The 22,875-nt window shown below is 35.9% G+C and overlaps 1 protein-coding gene across 1 annotated transcript in view; it reads left to right on the forward strand.

Moving 5' to 3' along the window:
* Window positions 1-13,263: 13,263 nt before the first annotated feature.
* The window catches only part of LOC140824165 (uncharacterized), a 51,477-nt gene continuing 41,865 nt past the window's right edge, over window positions 13,264-22,875 (forward strand). Inside the window, 7 exon segments of the mRNA XM_073185762.1 lie at window positions 13,264-13,997; window positions 16,214-16,366; window positions 16,369-16,613; window positions 16,749-17,054; window positions 17,133-18,703; window positions 19,063-19,412; window positions 19,473-19,560. Coding sequence (XP_073041863.1) covers window positions 13,274-13,997; window positions 16,214-16,366; window positions 16,369-16,613; window positions 16,749-17,054; window positions 17,133-18,703; window positions 19,063-19,412; window positions 19,473-19,560 — 3,437 coding nt within the window. The 5' untranslated portion in view covers window positions 13,264-13,273.

The raw sequence follows: 22,875 nt of genomic DNA on the forward strand, positions 1-22,875 counted from the left end.
TGATTATGTTGCATATGTATTGATATGTACTAATGCATTTCCCTACGATTATCTTTGACTGAGTTGCATTGATATATGTTATACCTGTTGGGTCTGTATTACTGTAGTATTGATCCTTGTACCTTTTGGGGAGAGGAATTGATATCAGTGAATTCTGTGATATATTGTATACTACAGTAAGATGAGAATGAAATTGAATTAAATTACGTTGTATTTTTGTTGTCTGATTTTTACTACATTATTGATACCAATATGCTAACAAGTACAGAGAGGTTGTAATTTCTTGCCAGGAAATGGTAAGATTCAGATTTGAAATGACTGGAGAATGAATGATATACGATAAGGATTCTAGATTTTGAATTCCTTTATATCTATATTATTTATGATTCGATGATTATCGAAAGGAATGGAGTTATTCCTTATACATTCAGTTGATTATTGAAAACTGGGTGTAGCATGAACTGATTTGTTAGTAACAGGAGATTTGCTATAGTCTTCCAGATTCAGATGTTCGATTTGCTTCGTATCAGGAAGATTGATTACAGCCTTGATTCGATACAGGTACTGGTTTTATTTTAGAATTTTGAACAGAATGATATTGATTGAATTGAGAGAATTGAAATATCAGTGAAACGATTTACTGCCTGAAGAGTTAGAGTTACATCTGATTACATGTTTCTCTATGAGATATTTCAGTTCTATTATGGATTAATAAATCCTGTGATCAGAGATATTCGAAAAATTTTGTGCCGTTTATCTATGATATTTTGATATACTCGTGGCATATTACTGAGTAAACCGAATATCTTGTATTGAATGATTTGAAAGCTGGAAATTATTATATACCGGAATTGTTCATATGAATCTGGATTGAAACAAATTATATTCAGAATATGTGATATTTGAATGTGGTATATTGATTGATATGATACAGTTGGGGTAGTGATCACTGACTGAGAAAGACACGATATCAGAAATTTATATTTGCATGAGTATGTCAGATTAGTATATCCGATTGTTGTTTTGTAATTGCTTGAGAATTGTATTGTTCTAAAACAGTATTGAGACAGAGTATATTGTTTGGGGGACATTACATTCGAAAATACTATAGCAAGGGATCTAAACAACGTTGAAGATGTACTCGGTTAGTCAGAATCATCAGTATTATCAGGAATTTGGTTATATTCGAATCTAATTCGATATTGCTGTTATTCTGAATCCATATTTGATACCGATTGTTATGAACCGTTGAGATTATATACAGTTCAAGCCGACTCAAAGCTGGTTTTGAAAAATACAACAGTTCAGAAGTTTTATTAGAATGTTCAGAACTTGATTTCGATAGTCATAACAGGGTGTCAGTCAAAATAACAGGTAGGTAATGTTTTATTTTATATAATTAACTGTTCTGTTTGTGCCAGATACTTCGAATTTGAAATGACATGTATTGTCAGAAGTACGTAGAAGTAGATTTCATATTATTACAGTAACAAGAAATGTGTGATAATTCGAATGGACAGTTTTGAAGTAAACAAATGAAATCAGCTTATGTCAGAATGTGCATTGAAATGTCTAAATCGCTGACAGATGAAGACAGGGAGATAGAAACCAGGAGTTTGGTTATATAGATTATCGATCTTTAAATAGAAATGGGAGTACATTTCTATAGATTGTGTGATAACACTACAAAATCTGGATAAGAGTATGCTAGGATGTAATGATGATTGACAGATTGCTTGAATCTGCCTATATGATGTTGTACAGGATAACGTACAGATATGACTAGACGACTGAAAGGTATGTCGGTCAGACTGTATTGACTACCCGAGTTAATCATATCAGACTATGATTTTCTTTTGATTTTGTTCTTTTGATAGAATATGTAACATGATTTTTCATCTATCGTCTATAGATCAATGGATAGTCGGAGCGAACTATCCTGATACTGGAGGATATCCAGAAACTGTAGTGCTTGATTTTAGCACTATTTGACATGATTGATTGTCAATTATGAATTATCGTACAACGAGAGCTATCAGAGGAGTATTGAGATGACATCATTTGAGATTTTGTACAGTGAGAACTGTCAATTCCCGTTGTATGGGGATTTATATCTCGATGATATTTGAAATCAAATCTGATGGGATCAGAGATCTGATATCGCAAATGCGACGGAATCAGAAACAAATGAAGATAGCTTGAAAGGTTACTTTAAACAAGCCAACGTCAGATGATGACTGTTGGTATTTAAGGTTGAAGAATGAATATATTCTTGACTAAGATAAACAGATTTGATAACAGCTGATGGTTATGGTTTGTTATGAACTGTTGATTGGTATATACGGATGTTGTATAGCCTTTGTTCGGAAATTGATTCTATCACGAGTGATCTCGTTGATATGAGATTATTGAATTTTATGTATATTTCCTTCTAGTGTATGATTTGAAATCTGATATGATTATCTATATTCCACGAGTAGATTGCTTGCGATTTCGGGGACGAAATCGTATCTTAGGAGGGGAGAAATGTAATGCCCGAGAATTTGATTACCGTAATCTGAAATGATTTGGGTATGATTACCGTAATCTGAGATTAATCTGAAATGATTTAGTGATTAATCAAGGTTATTATAGACGGAATGGAGTGGACCGGGAGAGGTGAGAAAAGACGCGAATTTTGTGATGCGCGAGCCATGCGCGGAGTGGACAAAAGACCTCCCGCATATGTGCGGCGTGTGGGCGCGCATATGCGCGAGGTGTCCAGTAGCCTAAGGAAGTGCTCGGCGCATATGCGCGACGTGAACGGCGCATATGCGCGAGCAGGACAGAAAGGTTGGCGCACATGCGCGGCAGAAGGCGCGCATATGCGTGAGTTAATGTATGCGGAGACAGTAGGTCTCGCGCATATGCGCGATGTTAGTGCGCGCATATGCGCGAGTAGCCCAGTAGCCGGATAAAGCTTCCGGCGATATGTGCGGACTCTGAGAGCGCATATGCGCGAGTAATGCAGAACGGGAAGATGCCACTTGCCCTGATGCATGCGCGAGATATATATGTATATATATATATATATATATATATATTATATATATATATATATCTATACATACATATCAGTTTAATGAAAAAAACGAGAAGAAAAAGGGAAAATCGAGGGACGTAGAGATTTGGAAATTTTGAAAAATCTGCCCGTCTGATTTTGAATCCGAGGACAGTATCGTGTTCCTAGCGACAACATCTACAACAAGACGTAAGTTTTTTACGTTTAGACATGATTCGAAATTATGATATTGTCAGAATCGAATATGAATCATATATGGTGTTTCTGATACATTGGACATTGCATATTTGAAGTCAGATTGAAGAATAAACTGTTTCTGTAATTGTTACGATTATCGGAATCGATTTGACTGAGATGCGATATCAGATTTGTACTGTGACTGAGATTATAAATTGTACTGATATTGATTATGAGTTTTGGTATTACGTCTGTGATGTTGAGACTGACGGGGTTATTGAGATTGTATTATTATGCCGTCGAAACATCCGTAAATTGATATTGATCAGATTCAGTAATGACTTCGATTATATCGTGATATCGTCGATATGGATTAGATTGTGTCTTGATTCGATATTGATTAGAGTATGTTTTGATTTGACTATTGATCAGAACATGTTCTGAATTGAGTGATATATTGATATTGTGTCTGTTCGGTATTGTTATTACCAGATTGAGAATGGACAGAGTTGAATTCAGGACTTCTTCTTCGTCAGAGCAGGAAGATAAAGGTAAAAGTCAATGTGGTATTGGGAGATCGACTTGAGTCGGTTTAGACTTGAGTTTCCCTAAATCACATACTTTACTTTATTGTATTGATATTGCATTGATTTGATTGATGTACTTGTTCTCTTGATTTATAGATAGCAGGTATTAGAAGAGTAATCTTATGACAGAAGTGCCTAATAGCGGTGGGATCGCCACGGGCACATTGCACGATGTCATGAGATAGTGTATTGGCGATAGTGCCATAGTCTGTCACCGGATAATTGGCTATCGATGTGGATAGAATTGTAGCTCCTTATATTACTGGTGATCGGTACCGTATCGATGTGGATAGAATTATAAATTCTTCTATTACTGATGATCGATGTCATATCGATGTGGATAGAATTGTAGTTTTCTTCTAAACTGATGATCGATACTATACCGATGTGGATAGAATCAGAGCTTCTTCTATTACTGGTGATCGATGCTATATCGACGTGGATAGAACTGGAGTCTTTTCTATTACTGTTGGTTGATATGGAATGCCAATGTCTGAAAACCGAGATCCCTAGGCTAGGATTGAGTCTAGTCTGAGTCGTGGAATTACGAGCATTGTCGACAGTTTGTTATTAATTATGTTTCAGCTTTTGATATATATTGCTTTTATCTGTCCATGCTTTTATGTTTATCATATGATTGCATGTTTCGTTGATTTATACTGGGATTTATTCTCACCAGAATTATCCGGCTGTTGTCTTGTCTGTATGTGTACATGACAACAGGTGGGACAGGTTCAGGGTCACGAAGATGAAGAGAGAGATCGTGATTAGAGTGGAGGCTCCGGACTTGGATTAGAGATAGGGTTGGACACTTGACATTAGATGTTTTACCTTAGTTGAATAAATGTATGTGATACAGGATTTGAACTTTTATATACTGAGATGTATATATATTAGTTAAATTTCATTACGTTCCGCACTTATATTTTAAAAAGAAATTTTTTTTTAGACCCTGTTTTATAATTGATTAATTAGTCTCAATGATGATTAAGAACATGATTAGCGTCCGGGTCCCCACAATGAGTCGTTAGAATACCATAACCCAACATTTTGTGTGCCTTTAAGATATTTTAAAATACGCTTGGCAGCTGAAAATTGTGATTGCATAGGATTTGCCTGAAATCTAGCACACATACAGACAGCAAATACAATATCAGGACGACTAGCAGTTAGGTACAATAATGAACTAGGAATCAATATTCCATTTTCATTATAATATCCTAAGAATTTTATCTTGCTTTGAAATTTTTTTACCTTTTTTCTGGTTTACTGATAAACTAGATTTTTTAGTGGCCAAAATAAATATATTAAGATGTTTAAAATACTGATCAATATTATCAGAATAAATAAGGACGTCATCTATATAGACTATAATATAATTTATATATGAATTATAAATTTCATTCATTATATTTTGAAATTCCATTGAAGCCTTTTTTTAATCCAAGTGGCATTATATTCCATTTGTAATGTCCAAATGGTACAGTAAAATTTGTTTTATATTTGTCTTCTTCTTTTAGAAGAATTTGATCAAATCCTGATTTTAAATCAAAAGAAGAAAATACTTTTCCTTTAAATAATATATTTAATAGACCTTTTTATTTGGTAATGGATGTTTTATCCATTTTAATGCTTTATTAAGCAGTTTATAATTAATAACAAGCCTAGGACCTCCTTTGAGTCTTCGGTCGCTGAAGGAGAAGGACAACTCTAAGGACTATTACTTGGTCTGATCAATTCTTTTTTAAGAAGAATATCAATTTCTTCTTTACAATAATTTAAAAGTCTAGGTCCAATAGCAATATGCCTAGCTTTTGTAGAATCTTATTTTCATTAAAATCGTCTGTAGAAGGAAGAATGACTTGATTTTTTTCCTATTCCAAAAGGCATTAGGATCTTCTGCACAAAATTCTTTAAATATGATTTCTGAAATAATTTTTATTTTTTTTGAATTTTCTCATAATTTATTTTTTCTTTAATATTTCTAAAAATAGTTTCATCTTTTAATGAATTAAGTAACAAAATTTTCTTTATTAATTACTATTTTTTTGTAAAATATTAATAGATTTTGATACTGGAACAGTTGTAAATAGAAAAAAAAAATCATTTCCTTTAATAATCATTTCCTTTAATATTGGTATATAATCCTTTTTCATTAATTTTAGTAATCGGAAAAAAAATTTGGAAAAAAGGGTGTTCTTAATATAACAATATTTTTAATAAAAATGAAAGTAGTATTAAAACAAACTCCAGAATTATATAATGCCACGTTAGACCATTTGTAATTAACTATAAGATGTTGCTTATTAGAAAATGTTATAAATTGAGTAGTCTTTTTAGACTATTTAGAAGGAACAAATTTTTCACTGATGCAATTTACATTAGCTCCTGTGTCTAAAAGTGCTTCAATAGTATTTTTAAATTTTTTATGAATAATAAGGGTTACTTTTGAGTACCACTTTTTAGAAATAATTTGATCAATTTTATTAACCCATATCATTTGATTTATTTAATTATCTTCTTTAGATAAAATATCCTTTTCATTTTCTTCTTCTTCTTCATCAGAAGTTAAATCTCTTTCCCTAGACATGATTATTATTAATCCTAAGAGTATTTAGTCTTTCTTTTAAATATTTTATTTCAAATTTTATCTGGTCTATTTCTCCTTTTCATTCAGAAATAGTAGGTTCTCTTTCCTTTTGCTTTGCTTTTTTAAATATTTTATTATAAGAATATATTTCATGTTCTTGTACTGTATTTTGTACAAGTTTAGTAAGCTTTTGATTCGCCATATTCAAATAATGTTCTATAACTTTTCTTTTTTCTATAGGATCTTTAATTTGATCTATAAGATCTAAAATAAAGGTTACTTCATTTTATATAACATTTATTTTTAATCCCATAAAATTTATGAGACAACTATTGCAATCACAATATGGATCACAAATTTTATTTTCTGATATTTCAGAATTATTATCTGAATCACTATTATAATATTCAGATAATTCTTCTGCAATAATTTTTAATATAAAAATCTTTTTGTTCTAATTTTTTTTTATTAAGAAGAATATTTATTAATGACTCTTTTAAATCATTGTTTATATTAATATTATTAACCTTTTTCTTGACATAACACTTATTAGTTTTATGTCCAAATTTTCCACATTTCCAGAATAGTGGAACTTTATTTGAATCCTTATTATTTTTTATAATCTGTATAGACCTTTCTTAAAATATCTTTTAGATTTATTTTTATCTTTTATATAATGTTTTTTTCTTTTTCAAAGGAAATCTTTTCTTTTCTTATCATTTTTAGGATATTGTATTGGTTGAAAACCAATTTGTTCAAAAAAGTCACCAATAATATTTCGATTTTATTATTTTTGCATATCAAGTTGTCTTTTTAACTTGATATAATTGCAAAGAGTTATTCTTTCTGCAATTATTTCTGCTGATAAATCTCCAAAAGTAAGGATACTCAATTTATAGAGTTTGTTGTAGATTTTAATCTGTTTTTAACTCTTTCAGCAAAAAGAACTGGAAGTCCAGAAATAAATTTATCTTTCCAAAAATTTGCATTGCAATCATTTCTGGTTAAAACTTTGTCATAAAAACATCTTTATACCATCTGAATATAGATAGTGTTGGACATCTCAAGTTCATTAATCGTTCTTGATATCTATCTAATTGAAGCTCAGTAGCCCCAATAAAATTAGATAGAATAGTATAAATAAGTGTATTAACTACATCTGAGTCTTCTCTTCCATTAAGATCAATTATAGAGGAGTTAATAATTTTATTCTTTACATCTTTCGAAAGGTAAAAATCCCACCAACCTTGAAGTTGGCCAGTAAAATTAGTAATAATGGCTTGAGCAATTTGCCTATCATTTGTACCTTTTATTTTTGCGACAGAAGAGTATATTAACATTTGTTTAATAACAGTTTTTATCTGATATTCAGATTTCCATCTATATTCCATTAAGTAATGGCTTCGCCATTAAACTGAACATATTCTTTCTTTTCTTCAATTTAAAGATCAATTGGTGTTGCCTTTTTATAAATGGTTTTACAATTGAAACTTTATGCATTTTATTAATTTGCATTTCTTCATCCGAAGAACTTGAAAAATTTTCAATTTGTTCAGCTTTGGTTATTACCGAAACAGGCCCTTTTTCTTTTATATTGATTTTTTTGCAATCTGTTTGTTAGACCTTCCATAAAATTTTAATCCTTTTTGGAAGTTAAAAGAAAATTTTCTTTTTTAAGATTAGGGGGAGGTTAATCATTAAAGTTTTTGAACTTTCACCACTAGAAATTTCTTGTTTAGATTTTGATAAAATTTCTTCTATTCTAGTAGATTGATTTTTTAAAGAATGTGATAGACTTAATTTAATTGCGGTGATGATAGTCAAAACCATTAGATCTCGTTAAGTGAAACCAGAAGACTATATAAAAACAGAATATTTTTTATCGCCTTAACTAAGCAGTACTCTTCGAGTACTTATCAGTTTAGAAAAACAGAAGCAGAACTTGACTCATTGATAGGAACAGAAAACTATCCTTGTTATATTAAATGTTACCGTTACTTTATCAAGTATGAGTATTAAATGCTTCATTAATGCTGAACAAAGTCATTTAATACGCATTACCTATTTTAGTATGTAAAAAGACTGATTGTTCTGAATCCTTTCTGCAGGAACTACTTTTAGCAATAAAGCTGTTTCTATCAGAAGTCAAAGAAGGCATTTTGATTATAGACTTTGAATTCAAGTTATCTATATATATGGATCAAACCCATTTAAAGAACAACGCTGATTATTTTTATTATATATCCAACGTTACATTGAGCAATTGTGAACAAATCATTATCTTCCAAGCTCAACTTGTAAAAAACTAGTACACGCTTAATATCTTACATCTGATTTTTGGAGATCATTTTGTACTGCTGTTTCTTCAACTCTTCTAGTAAAACATCTTAAGATATTCTTTTGAAGAAGAGTGTGTAAACTGGAAAAGAGTCTTTTCCAGAATCTTGTCATATTGTGATATGAATCTTGATACGAATAAATAGCAAACACGATTAAAAGTGAATGACACCCTCTATTCAATTACAATAACAAGACGCGTGTGTTTTCCCGATCTTTTGATTCAAGTATTGTGTGATATTCACCTCTAAACTAGCAAGAGTTTAGCAACAAATAAACACGAGGATAAACAATCGAAAACTATACGAACCTTCGAAGAACTTTGCCTACGACAATCCGCACAAGCAACGACCGACAAACGCCACAAAGTTAAAAACTTTGATAAGTTTGATTTAACAAAGCTTGGCTTTGAAAAGTTGAGAGAAAAATCTCACAAGTTTGATAAACTCAAAATAATATGTGTATTGTGTGTAAAAATTCGTCCAATATATGTTTTATATCAAAAGATACCATGAAATCTAGTTTCCTAACAAAATAAAACTCTAAAAAAGGTAATTTTGTCGCGCAGAAACACTAGGCACGGACCCCGTGCAGACCTCCGTGTCTGGGTCCGTGTACATACTGTAACTCATCTTCAGTCGGGATCGAAGGACACGGACCCCGTCCTCACCTCCGTGTACGGGTCCGTGTAGGCACTGTCTTCGCCAATAACATAGGGCACGGACCCCGTGCCTGGGTCCGTCTTCAGGTCCGTGCAGGCACTGGAAAAGCTCATCTCAGGTTGTAAAGGACACGGACCCCGTGTGTAGGTCCGTGTGCAGGTCCGTCCAGACTCGGTCAGCTCCCTCAATGCTTGAATGACATTCCGTTGGCCTCCAAGCGTACTCCCATGCATCACGACCCCTTCAGGCTTGTTCATGACTCCTAATAGTGCCTCCTTGAATCTCTTTAGTCGACCCCTCGTAATTGGTCCCTCCGGCAACTGCAAAGGATCCCATGCTTTCCTTGGGACGTCCACGTTCGCATCATCCTCCCCTTCTTGAAAAGGATTTGTCCTCAAATCTTGCTCATCACCTACATCAAACAACGACAAATCACTAACATTGAATGTAGAACTTACGTTGTACTCACCTGGCAAGTCGAGTTTGTAGGCGTTGTCATTGATCCTCTCAAGAACTTGGAATGGTCCATCGCCCCTAGGCAATAGCTTTGAGCGTCGCTTCTCCGGAAACCTCTCCTTCCTCAAGTGTAGCCACACCCAATCGCCCTTCTCAAATACCACCTTCTTTTTCCCTTTGTTGGCTTGCCTAGCATATTGTTCATTCTTCTTCTCAATGTTGGCTTTGGCCTTTTCATGCAACCCCCTATCAAATTCAGCCATCTTTTTACCATCCATGTTTAACCTTTCACTCACAGGTAAAGACATCAAATCCAACGGAGTCAAAGATTAAAACCGTATACAATTTCAAATGGCGAATAGTTAGTAGTAGAATGCACACAACGATTATAAGCAAACTCAACAAATGGCAAGCAATTCTCCCAATTCTTTAAGTTCTTTTTGAGAATGGCACGTAATAAAGTTCCTAACGTCCTATTAACTACCTCAGTTTGACCATCAGTTTGAGGGTGACAGGTCGTAGAAAACAGTAATTAATACCAAGTTTAGCCCATAGTGTCTTCCAAAAATAACTTAAGAATTTAACATCACGGTCCGACACAATGGTCCTAGGCATGCCATGCAGCCTAACGACTTCTCTAAAGAATAGGTCCGCAATGTTAGATGCGTCATCAGTCTTGTGACAAGCAATAAAGTGTGCCATTTTAGAAAATCTATCCACAACAACAAATATAGAGTCCCTCCCCTTCTTTGTCCTAGGTAACCCCAAAACAAAGTCCATAGAGATATCAACCCAAGGTTCACTAGGGACGGGAAGTGGTGTATATAATCCATGTGGTAGTGTCCTAGACTTAGCTTGTCTACAAGTTATGCACTTCTCACAAATACGCTCAACATCACGCTTCATGTGTGGCCAATAAAAATGTTCATGCAATGCACTTAAAGTCTTAGCCACTCCAAAGTGTCCCATCAGTCCACCCCCATGTGCTTCCCTAACAAGTAATTCACCAATTGATGACTTGGGAATGCACAATCTATCCTCTCTAAACAAGAAACCTTTATGCAAGTAGAATTTATCATGTGGACCATGCATACAAGTTTCAAACACAACCTTAAATTCATCATCTAGCACATACAATTCCTTCACAAGTTCAAACCCTAAAATCTTAGAATCTAAAGTAGAGAAAAGTGTGTACCTTCGTGATAGTGCGTCGGCCACTACGTTTTCCTTACCTTTCTTATATTTGATCATGTAGGGAAATGTCTCTATGAATGCCACCCACTTGGCATGCCGCTTATTCAACTTTTGTTGACCCTTAAGGTGCTTTAGAGACTCATGATCCGTATGAATCACAAACTCCTTAGGCCTCAAGTAGTGCTGCCACGTCTCGAGGGTCCTCACAAGTGCGTAGAACTCCTTGTCATACGTGAAATAGTTCAGCGCTGCTCCATTGAGCTTCTCACTAAAGTACGTGATGCAAGCGTGGTTGATCAAGCACCAAAGAAAGCATGGGAGTCGTTGGAGTTGTCCGAAGGACCTATAACGAGGGGACTAAGCAAGAAGTTTAAAGATACACTTCAAGGACTCATGATGAGCTATCAAGGAAGTCCTACAAGTTGGATGTCTAAATTAGAGGAGGTTGGGAATCATGGGAATGATATTGGAGGTCTTTGGAATTTAATTCAAGGTCAATTGCCGCAGCAGGACTGCACCCGCGCTATGTTATACATTGCACCCGCGCTCCTACAAGGACCGCACCCGCGGTCTTGTAAAAAAAAAAAATTTTTTTTAAAAAAAAAAAAAATATTTTTTCGAAGCCTGACCGCACCCGCGGTCTTTCAACAGCGCACCCGCGGTCCTTTAGTGCACTTCCGTGTCAAAGTTGCTAATTATCTCATTTAAGCTTTTCACGCTACTTTTCTTGTATTTTATTGCTTATATAATTGATGTATTAGACTTGAACGAAATGAATCATTGAAGATATATGAAATATCATTGAGTTCTCTCAATCTTGCAAGGCTTTTGTGCTTTGTGTTTATCAAAATCAAACTTATCAAAGATTTCATCTTTGTGGCGTTTGTCGATTGTTCTTCGCACGGATTGTCAAAACAAGTTCTTTGAAGGTTCGTTCGAGATTCAATTGTTATCATCATTGATATTTGTTGCTAAGATTTAATATCTTAGAGGTGAATATCACAAATCTTTACTTGTTTCAAAAGATCGGGACAACAAATCGATCCTTGTTTGATATTGAGTTGAGGGTGCGATTTCTATATTCGTGCTTGCCTTTCATTTGTACGAGGATTCGTATCATTTGGTATCAGAGCTTAGGCTCATTGATTCAAGTAAGTTATCCTTTTTTTTGTGTTCAGATCTGTTTAAAAAAAAAATTATTGTTCTGTTTCAGATCTGTGTTATATTGTTGTTTCTATTGTCATATCTATCAAAAACAAAAACAAAAATTCGATCTGTATCAAATCTGTGTTATCCTTTCGTTTCTGTGTCCAGATTTGTGTTATTCTTTGTTCTGCCTTAAGATCTGTGTTATTTTCTATCATCCTTTGTCATTCTTGAATCTAGAATTTTCGAAAATTTGTGTATCATCGTTCTTGTTATTGTGCAGTCCAAGTGAGACAGTTGCGAGTGTCCACGAAGTGAATCTTTTTGTTTGATAAAAAAAAATACAAAGATTGAGCACACCTTTGAGAGAAAAATCAAATTTGAGTGGAAAAATCATTTGAGTGCGAGAGCTATTTCTTTGGAGTGATCGTGAGAATTTGGGTGAGGAAAAATCTTTTATTTCTACTAACGTTTTATTGCAGGTATAAAATCTGAAATTAAAATAGAGAAGGAAGTAGGAGAGAGTTCGAACCAGGGGTTGTCTAAGGTTCAAATGGAGGCGTTATTTGGGCATTTTAGTAGAATGTTGAGGGTTGAGTTGGATCCTTTATATGAGAGGTTGGATAGGCTTGAGGTTAGCACTAGTGAAAATAAATCTAAGCCTAAAGGTTTGGGTAGAGTTGAAGAAGAAGAGAATGATTATGATTTGGAAGGAGAAGAGGAGAGCCAAAACGAGAATTGGGGTAGAAGCGGAAGAGGTAGAGGATTTGGTAGGGGAAGAAGAGAAGCCTTACGTGGTAGGTACGATGATGGGAATAAGGAAGATAATAACATAGGTAGCATTAAGATGAAAATTACGTCGTTCAATGGCAAGTCGGATCCAGAGGCTTATTTAGAATGGGAAAAGCGAGTTGAATTTGTGTTTGATTGTCACCATTATTCCGAACAAAAGAAGGTTAGGTTGGCCGTGGTTGAATTTGTTGATTATGCACTCATTTGGTGGGATCAATTAGTGACCACTAAGAGGAGATGCAATGAGAGGCCTATAGAAACTTGGGCGGAGATGAAAAGCGTAATGAGGAAAAGGTTTGTACCAAATCACTACTATAGAGAAATGTTTAAGAAGTTACAAACTTTGAGACAAGGTGTGAAGAGTGTTGAGGACTACTATAAAGAATTGGAAGTAGTCATGATTAGAGCAAACATAGATGAGGATAGTGAGGCTACTATGGCTAGTTTTCTGTGTGGTTTGAACAGGGAAATTCAAGACCAAGTGGAGCTTAGACATTACTTGGACCTAGATGAAATGGTGCAGATGGCGATAAAAGTGGAGCAACAACTCAAGAGGAGAGGAGTTGGTCGTACCACACAAGCTGGGAATACATCAACACCTTGGCGTTCCAATGTTGTTAAACGTGAAGAAAGCAAGGTAGTGGTCAAGCCCAAAGTTGACATGAAACAAGAGGCGCCTAAGCAGGGAATTCAAGGTAAACCTGAAACCCCTATTAATCGTTCTAGAGATATTAAATGTTTTAGGTGTCAAGGAGTTGGACATATTGCTAGCCAATGTCCCAATAAAAGGGTGATGGTGTTGAATAATTATGGGGAGTATGAATCTCATAGTGAGGGAGATGATGGAGAGGATGAAGATGAGATGCCTGCATTAGAGGATCCTGATGAGGGATATGAGGCAGTTGTGGGAGAAGCGTTAGTGACTAGGCGTATAATGAGTACCCAAGTCAAGGAAGAAGAAACTAACCAAAGGGAAAACTTATTCCATACTAGGTGTTTTTGTTGGATCCGGGTTTTCTACACGCCCAAACGCAGCGGAAGTTTTAAAATTTTTATTTTATTTTGACAATCAAAATATATTTGTTTGAGCGCTCGTATGATTTTAATATAAACATTCATAGGGAGTTTAAAAGTTATACCTTTGTGAATTAAATCACTGGACTCCAACTAATCCGGTATAAACGGATTAGCTCTTGTTGTAAATCCCTACGAACATTCTTCGATCCTTCTAATCAGGTCCACGACCAGAAGATTTGTTCCTCTTTCAAATAGCACTAGAATATTTGAAAGAAGTTTTACGTTGAGATCGAACGCAGAAGAAATCGACCCACAATTCTCAATTAAGTGGCCGAAACTTCATAAAATTTGAGAGATAAAATTTCTTCCCCAAATCTTGAAACTCACGAAGGTAGGCTAGGCAAGAATGCAAGATTTTTAATAAAGAAATCTAAAATATTCCTTTAATCATGATTTACTTAATTAATCTCATTAATTAAGTGAACAAAATATTTGAAGGATTTGAAGTTGTGATTTTCGAGAATCACACATGGAAAAAAATGGGTGGTGGCTAGGTTTTCTCAAAATTATATATTAATTTTTCCAACCCCAACCCTAATACAAATATATAAGCTTAGGGCCCATTAATTAAATCAAACACTTAATGGGCTTAATAAATTAATTACTCTAGTCCAACTAGTTTAATTAATTAATTAATCTTTTAAAGTCCAATTAAGAACCTTAATAATTTGTATGTTGGTCTTGTACTCCTACAAGCCCATAATACATATACCCATTACATTTAATTTAAATCCATTATAAATTCAACATTTGAATTTAATATTTAAATTATAAATTCAACACCTTGAATTTATCACCTTCAAAATTTAATATTTAATAAACTCAACTTTTGAGTTTAATAAATTAAATTCTCAAATTTTATAAATTCAACTCCTTGAATTTATTCTCTCAAAATTTAATAAATTCAACTTCTCGAATTTATTATATCATAAATTCAACTCCTTGAATTTATTTTCTCAAAATTTAATTATCATAAATTCAACTCCTTGAATTTACTATATCATGACATAAATTCAACTCCTTGAATTTATTCTCTCAACGGGAACAAACGATCCAGTGCTTGTGTGACCCTCAATGGTTCAGGGATACAGCCAGCCGTGGGTTCACAACTCTTTGTGATTCAGAATAACATTTATTCTTATTCGGGCTTACCCTAGTTAGCCCCATTCTTTTCATCAACACCTTGATCAAGAATGTCAGAACTCATTTCTGATTGCACCCATCGGATCATGGTAAGAGCGTCTAGTAGCATCGCCCCATGATCCCCTAGGTATCACTGATAGTGCCTGCAAGAACCAGTCGATTATGATTAACGTACAATACGATCCCTTCATCTCATATATCCCGATCGAATCTGCAACCATTGGTTCATCGAGGGTTGCATATTTATTCGATAACTATGTGATAACTATAATAGTGGCATCGCGTGTACTATTTGGAGAACTCCTTCTCCAACGTACATCTCGTACTCTGGCCAGAGATTCCATGCACTATTATTTCATTAGATCACATAGGATATCCACACCCGTAGGTGAGCGGTGAATCCCCGACTACAATGCACTGGCTCCTATATGTGTCGCAACTGTATCCAACCTCGCCACCTGATGACTCTCCTAGAGCCGGTAAACGAGTCAAAGCACAGCCCTAGCATATAGAGCCTCAGTGTTGTCCCGGGTCGTAAGGACTAATGGTGTACAATCATAACCACGGACTTATCCTCTCGATGAATGATAACCACTTGGAAAGTCCGAGGGAGGGTTGTTCGGTATAATCATCATATGACTACCCATCTGTATGTTTGGACATCTTTATGCCCTTACCAAGAAACGCAGTACACAACATCACAGATGCTAGTCTCGAGCTCAAGCGGCCTTTATCCCTGTTTTAGGCGGCTGAATCGACTAGGAACAAATTTAGATTATGCAGTGTTTACAAATGAGTTTCAATATCGAATTACGATTCATTTGTATTAAAGCATAATCAAGGACTTTATCTATGTTGTTTGCATGGGTATACAGATAAAGTATAACAAGACCATAAAAAATTAAATTATATTAAAATAAAGATTGTTTATTTTACTTGAGTCAATAAATTCCCTAGCCAACCGTTGGCTTGCAGGGCATCTACTCTAACAGTTTTGTCAATGGCAAGGTTTGCAATCTCATTATAGATGGAGGAAGTTGTACCAATGTTGCTAGTCTTGAGATGGTTGAAAAATTGAGCTTGCCTACTTTGAAACATCCCCAACCATATAGGCTACAATGGTTGAATGACTGTGCCGAAGTGAGGTGAACAAACAAGTTTTGATTGCGTTTTCGATTGGGAAGTATATTGATGAGGTGTTGTGTGATGTGGTGCCAATGCATGCTTGTCATATTTTGTTAGGGAGACCATGGCAATATGATAGGCAAGTGACACATGATGGGTTTAGAAATAAATATTCTTTTGTACTCAAGAAAGAACCCATTGTTTTACTTCCTTTGTCCCCAAAGCAAGTGTTGGAGGACCAATTGAAAAAGAAGAAAAGAGATAAGGCCGAAAGAAAGAGTGAATTAAAAAGTGAGATGGCCTTTGAAAAGAAAAATGAAATGGCTAAAAACAAAAGTGATAAAAAAATTGAGATAGCCATACAAAAGAAAAATGAGGAAAAAGAAAATGAGAGGAAAGAGGCCAAAAAGAAAACATATATGGCCCAAAAGAGTGAGTTGAAGCAATTGATGCACACACATGAACCACTTGTGTTGATTGTTTATAAGGAGATCCTCCTTAACACAAGTGATATAGCCGGGTCCCTTCCGAGCATTGTAATTTCACTTTTACAGGAATTTGAAGATGTATTTCCGGAGGAGCTACCTCAAGGATTACCACCATTGAGGGGGATTGAGCACCAAATTGATTTGGTACCCGGAAGTGTATTGCCAAATCGTCCAGCTTACAGAAGCAATCCGGAGGAGACTAAGGAGCTACAACTACAGGTAAGTGAGTTGTTAGATAGGGGTTTTGTGCGTGAGTTCATGTCTCCTTGTGTTGTACCTGTTTTATTAGTTCCTAAGAAAGATGACTCATGGCGTATGTGTGTAGATTGTAGGGCAATCAATAATATAACCATCAAGTATAGGCATCCCATACCTAGACTAGATGATATGTTTGATGAATTGCATGGTGCTTGTATTTTTAGCAAGATTGACTTGAAAAGTGGTTATCACCAAATTAGAATGAGGGAAGGTGATGAGTGGAAAACGGCTTTTAAAACCAAGTATGGGTTATATGAGTGGATGGTCATGCCTTTTGGCTTAACTAACACTCCTAGTACCTTTATGAGGTTGATGAATCATGTCTTGCGTGCTTACATAGGGAAATTTGTTGTGGTTTATTTTGATGATATTCTTGTGTATAGCAAAGATTTAGAAGAACATGTTGAGCATTTAAGACTTGTACTAATAACACTTAGGGATGAACATTTATATGCTAATCTTAAGAAATGTGATTTTTGTACAAGCAAACTTGTCTTTCTTGGTTTTGTGGTAAGTTCACAGGGGATACAAGTGGATGAGGACAAGGTAAGTGCTATTCGAGATTGGCCAACGCCTGCTAATGTTAGTCAAGTTTGAAGCTTTCATGGTCTTGCAAGATTCTATAGGAGGTTTGTAAAAGATTTTAGCACATTGACGGCACCGATGACAGCGGTGATTAAGAAGCACGTTCCATTCCATTGGGGCGAGGAGCAAGAGAAGTCTTTTAATATTATTAAACAAAAATTAATAAATGCGCCTTTACTTGTTTTGCCTGATTTTTCTAATACTTTTGAAATTGAGTGTGATGATTCAGGTGTAGGAATTGGTGGTGTTTTGATGCAAGGAGGACGGCCGGTGGCATACTTTAGTGAGAAGCTCAATGGAGCAGCATTGAATTATCCAACGTATGACAAGGAGTTGTACGCGCTTGTGAGGACCTTGGAGGTGTGGCAACACTACTTGAGACCTAAAGAGTTTGTGATTCACACGGATCATGAGTCTCTTAAGCACCTTAAGGGGCAACAGAAGTTGAATAAGCGGCATGCTAAATGGGTGGCATTCATAGGTACATTTCCCTACATAATCAAATACAAACAAGGTAAGGATAATGTAGTGGCTGACGCACTATCACGGAGGTACGTATTAATCTCTACCTTGGATTCGAAAATCTTGGGATTTGAACATATGAAAGAGTTGTATTTGTTGGATGAGGATTTTAAGGAGATATTTGAAACATGTATGCATGGTCCACATGATAAATTTTATTTGCATAATGGGTTTTTATTTAGAGAAGATAGATTGTGCATTCCTAAGTCATCAATTCGTGAATTACTTGTGAGGGAGGCACATGGTGGAGGTTTAATGGGGCATTTTGGTGTGGCTAAAACTTTGAGTTGTTTGCATGAGCATTTTTATTGGCCACATATGAAACGTGATGTTGAACGTGTTTGTGAAAAATGCATTACTTGTAGACAAGCTAAGTCTAGAACACAACCACATGGCTTGTATACACCACTTCCCGTCCCTAGTGAACCTTGGGTTGATATTTCTATGGACTTTGTTTTGGGGTTGCCTAGGACAAAGAAGGGGAGGGATTCAATATTTGTTGTTGTTGACAGATTCTCTAAAATGGCACATTTTATTGCTTGTCACAAAACTGATGATGCATCCAACATTGCAGATTTGTTCTTTAAGGAAGTCGTTAGGTTGCATGGTATGCCTAGGACAATTGTGTCTGATCGTGATGTTAAATTCTTAAGTACTTTTGGAAAACCTTGTGGGCTAAACTTGGCACGAAACTGATGTTTTATACTACATGTCATCCTCAAACGGATGGACAAACTGAAGTTGTTAATCGAACTTTAGGCACACTTTTGCGTGCTATCATTAAGAAGAACTTAAAGAATTGGGAGGATTGTTTACCATTTGTTGAGTTTGCTTATAATCGTTACGTGCATTCTACTACAAATTATTCACCATTTGAAATCGTATATGGTTTTAATCCTTTGACTCCGTTGGATTTGATGTCTTTACCTGTGAGTGACAGGTTGAACATGGATGGCCAGAAGAAAGCTGAATTCGTTAGAAGTTTGCATGAGAAGGTCAAGGATAACATCGAGAAGAAGAATTTACAGTACACGAAGCAAGCCAACAAGGGAAGGAAAAAGATGGTTTTTGAAAAGGGAGATTGGGTGTGGTTGCACTTAAGGAAGGAAAGATTTGCAGAGAAGCGACGTTCAAAGCTTTTACCTAGGGGTGATGGACCATTTCAAGTAATTGAAAGGATCAACGACAATGCATATAAACTTGATCTGCCAGGTGAGTACAATGTCAGTTCTACTTTTAATGTTAGTGATCTTTCGTTGTTTGATGTAGGAGATGATCAAGATTTGAGGACAAATCCTTTTCAAGAAGGGGAGAATGATGCAAACGTGGTTGATCAAGCACCAAAGAAAGCATGGGAGTCGTTGGAGTTGCCCGAAGGACCTATAACGAGGGGACGAAGCAAGAAGTTTAAAGATACACTTCAAGGACTCATGATGAGCTATCAAGGAAGTCCTACAAGTTGAATGTCTAAATTAGAGGAGGTTGGGAATCATGGGAATGATATTGGAGGTCTTTGGAATTTAATTCAAGGTCAATTGCCGCAGCAGGACTGCACCCGCGCTATGTTATACATTGCACCCGCGCTCCTACAAGGACCGCACCCGCGGTCTTGTAAAAAAAAAAAAAATATTTTTCGAAGCCTGACCGCACCCGCGGTCTTTCAACAGCGCACCCGCGGTCCTTTAGTGCACTTCCGTGTCAAAGTTGCTAATTATCTCATTTAAGCTTTTCACACTACTTTTCTTGTATTTTATTGCTTATATAATTGATGTATTAGACTTGAACGAAATGATTCATTGAAGATATATGAAATATCATTGAGTTCTCTCAATCTTGCAAGGCTTTTGTGCTTTGTGTTTATCAAAATCAAACTTATCAAAGATTTCATCTTTGTGGCGTTTGTCGATTGTTCTTCGCACGGATTGTCAAAACAAGTTCTTTGAAGGTTCGTTCGAGATTCAATTGTTATCATCGTTGATATTTTTTGCTAAGATTTAATATCTTAGAGGTGAATATCACAAATCTTTACTTGTTTCAAAAGATCGGGACAACAAATCGATCCTTGTTTGATATTGAGTTGAGGGTGCGATTTCTATATTCGTGCTTGCCTTTCATTTGTACGAGGATTCGTATCAGTACGCCACCGGCCGTCCTCCTTGCATTAACACCCCTCCAATACCTACACCTGATGCATCACATTCAATTTCAAACGTATTAGAAAAATCAGGTAATACAAGTAAAGGAGCATTAATTAATTTTTGCTTTATAATATTAAAGGAGTTCTCTTGCTCCTCGCCCCAACAGAATGGAACGTTCTTCTTGATGACCGCCGTCATCGGTGCCGCCAATGTGCTAAAATCCCTTACAAACCTCCTATAGAAGCTTGCAAGACCATGAAAACTTCGGACTTGACCAACAGTAGTAGGCGATGGCCAATCTCGAATAGCACTTACCTTGTCTTCATCCACTTGTATCCCTTGTGAACTCACAACGAAACCAAGAAACACAAGTTTGTTTGTACAAAAATCACACTTCTTTAAGTTAGCATACAAATTTTCAGCCCTTAATGTGATTAGCACAAGTTTCAAGTGTTTAAAATGCTCCTCAAGATTCTTGCTATACACTAGGATATCATCAAAGTAAACCACAACAAATTTACCTATATGTGCACGCAAGACATGATTCATTAACCTCATAAAGGTGCTAGGTGCATTAGTTAAACCAAAAGGCATAACCATCCACTCATACAACCCATACTTAGTTTTAAAAGCAGTTTTCCACTCATCACCTTCCCTCATTCTAATTTGATGGTAGCCACTTCTTAAGTCAATTTTGCTAAAGATGCAAGACCCATGCAATTCATCCAACATATCATCTAGTCTAGGTATGGGATGCCTATACTTAATGGTTATGTTATTGATTGCTCTACAGTCGACACACATACGCCATGAGCCATCTTTCTTAGGGACTAGCAAAACAGGCACCGCACAAGGTGACATGGACTCACGCACATAACCTTTATCTAATAACTCACTTACCTGCCTTTGTAGCTCCTTAGTCTCCTCCGGATTTCTCCTATAAGCTGGACGGTTCGGCAAGGCACTCCCGGGCACCAAATCAATTTGGTGCTCAATTCCCCTCAATGGTGGTAAGCCTTGAGGTAGCTCCTCCGAAAATACATCGTCAAATTCCTGCAATAGTGAAACAACAATGCTCGGAAGGGATCCGGCTATATCACTTGTGTTAAGGAGGATCTCCTTATAAAGAACTAACACAAATGGTTCATGTGTGTGCAACAAGTGTTTTATCTCACCTTTTTGGGCCATATAAGAATTCTTTTTGGCCTCTTTCCTCTCTTTTTCTTTCCCCTCAATTTCTTTCCTCTCTTTTTTTGTTTGTGTGGCTATCTCACTCTTTTCAACTCTCTTTTTTTCAGCCACTTCAATTTTATTTTCAGAGGCCATCTCACTTTTTAATTCACTCTTTTTTTCGGCCTCATCTCTCTTCTTTTTTTTCAAGTGGTCCTTCAATACTTGCTTTGGGGACAATGGAAGTAAGACAACAGTTTCTTTTTTCAAGACAAACGAGTACTTATTTTTGAACCCATCGTGAGTCACTCGCCTATCAAATTGCCATGGCCTACCCAACAATATATGACAAGCATGCATTGTAATGCCCAGAACACCGAGTGATCATTCTGAATGAATAGATATGCTATGAATAATGGGCATAGAGATAAGAAATAAGAGATGGAGAAGTTTGGCTTGAAATGTAGAATTATGCAATAATAATTCGAAGCCATACCGCACCTGCGGTATAAGACAGCACCGCACCCGCGGTGTAAAGAGGGAAAATAAGATTTGGTGCGAAGCAAGACCGCACCCGCGGTCTTAACCATACCGCACCCGCGGTGTAAATACCGTAGGGGTATCGCACCCGCGGTCCCAATTGTACCGCACCCGCGGTCGATGCATTATGGAAAATACTGGAACTGCCGTGGGCACAGCGCACCCGCGCTCTTAAGGGCACCGCACCCGCGGTCATGCGTGGCTTATGAAGAATGAGCCATGTGTTATAAATCATGCAAAGTATATATAGAGCTGGCTTCATTTCATTCTTGCTCAGATAACACGGCCGAGAGAAAGGGAGAAAAGGGAAGAAGGAGAGTTCTTGCTCTTGAATTTAGATTTCGCATGATTGAGCCATCCGATTTTAAATCCGAGAGTAGATTATTGATCCTTGCATCGACGGCTACAAAGTGATGTAAGTTTCATTTAATTTCAACAGGTTTCGAAATTCAGATGTTTGGGAAATTAGAATATGATAGTTATATTGTGTTCTTGACGTATTGAGCATGATATATTTGTAAACGGATCAAAGAAATGATATCATATGTATTTCCTATGAATTTCAGTATGATTTATGAATTATTGGGATAGAATTATTGTGTTTTGGATGAATATTGTATTGGATTATGATTGAGAATAAGATAGTGTTTGTATCTGTTGAGAATTTGATTGACCGGTGTCGAGAATTACGTTGTTATGTCGTCGAAATGTATTTAGATCACGTAGTGACTTGGATATATGTTGGTTTAGATTAGAAATTGATAGAGTGCGTATCAACATTTATATTTCAGATTCAATTTGGCGACCGTGACAGCGATTCTACGACG

Source organism: Primulina eburnea, chromosome 2, assembly GCF_022965805.1.
Source record: "Primulina eburnea isolate SZY01 chromosome 2, ASM2296580v1, whole genome shotgun sequence".
NCBI classification, from domain to species: domain Eukaryota; kingdom Viridiplantae; phylum Streptophyta; class Magnoliopsida; order Lamiales; family Gesneriaceae; genus Primulina; species Primulina eburnea.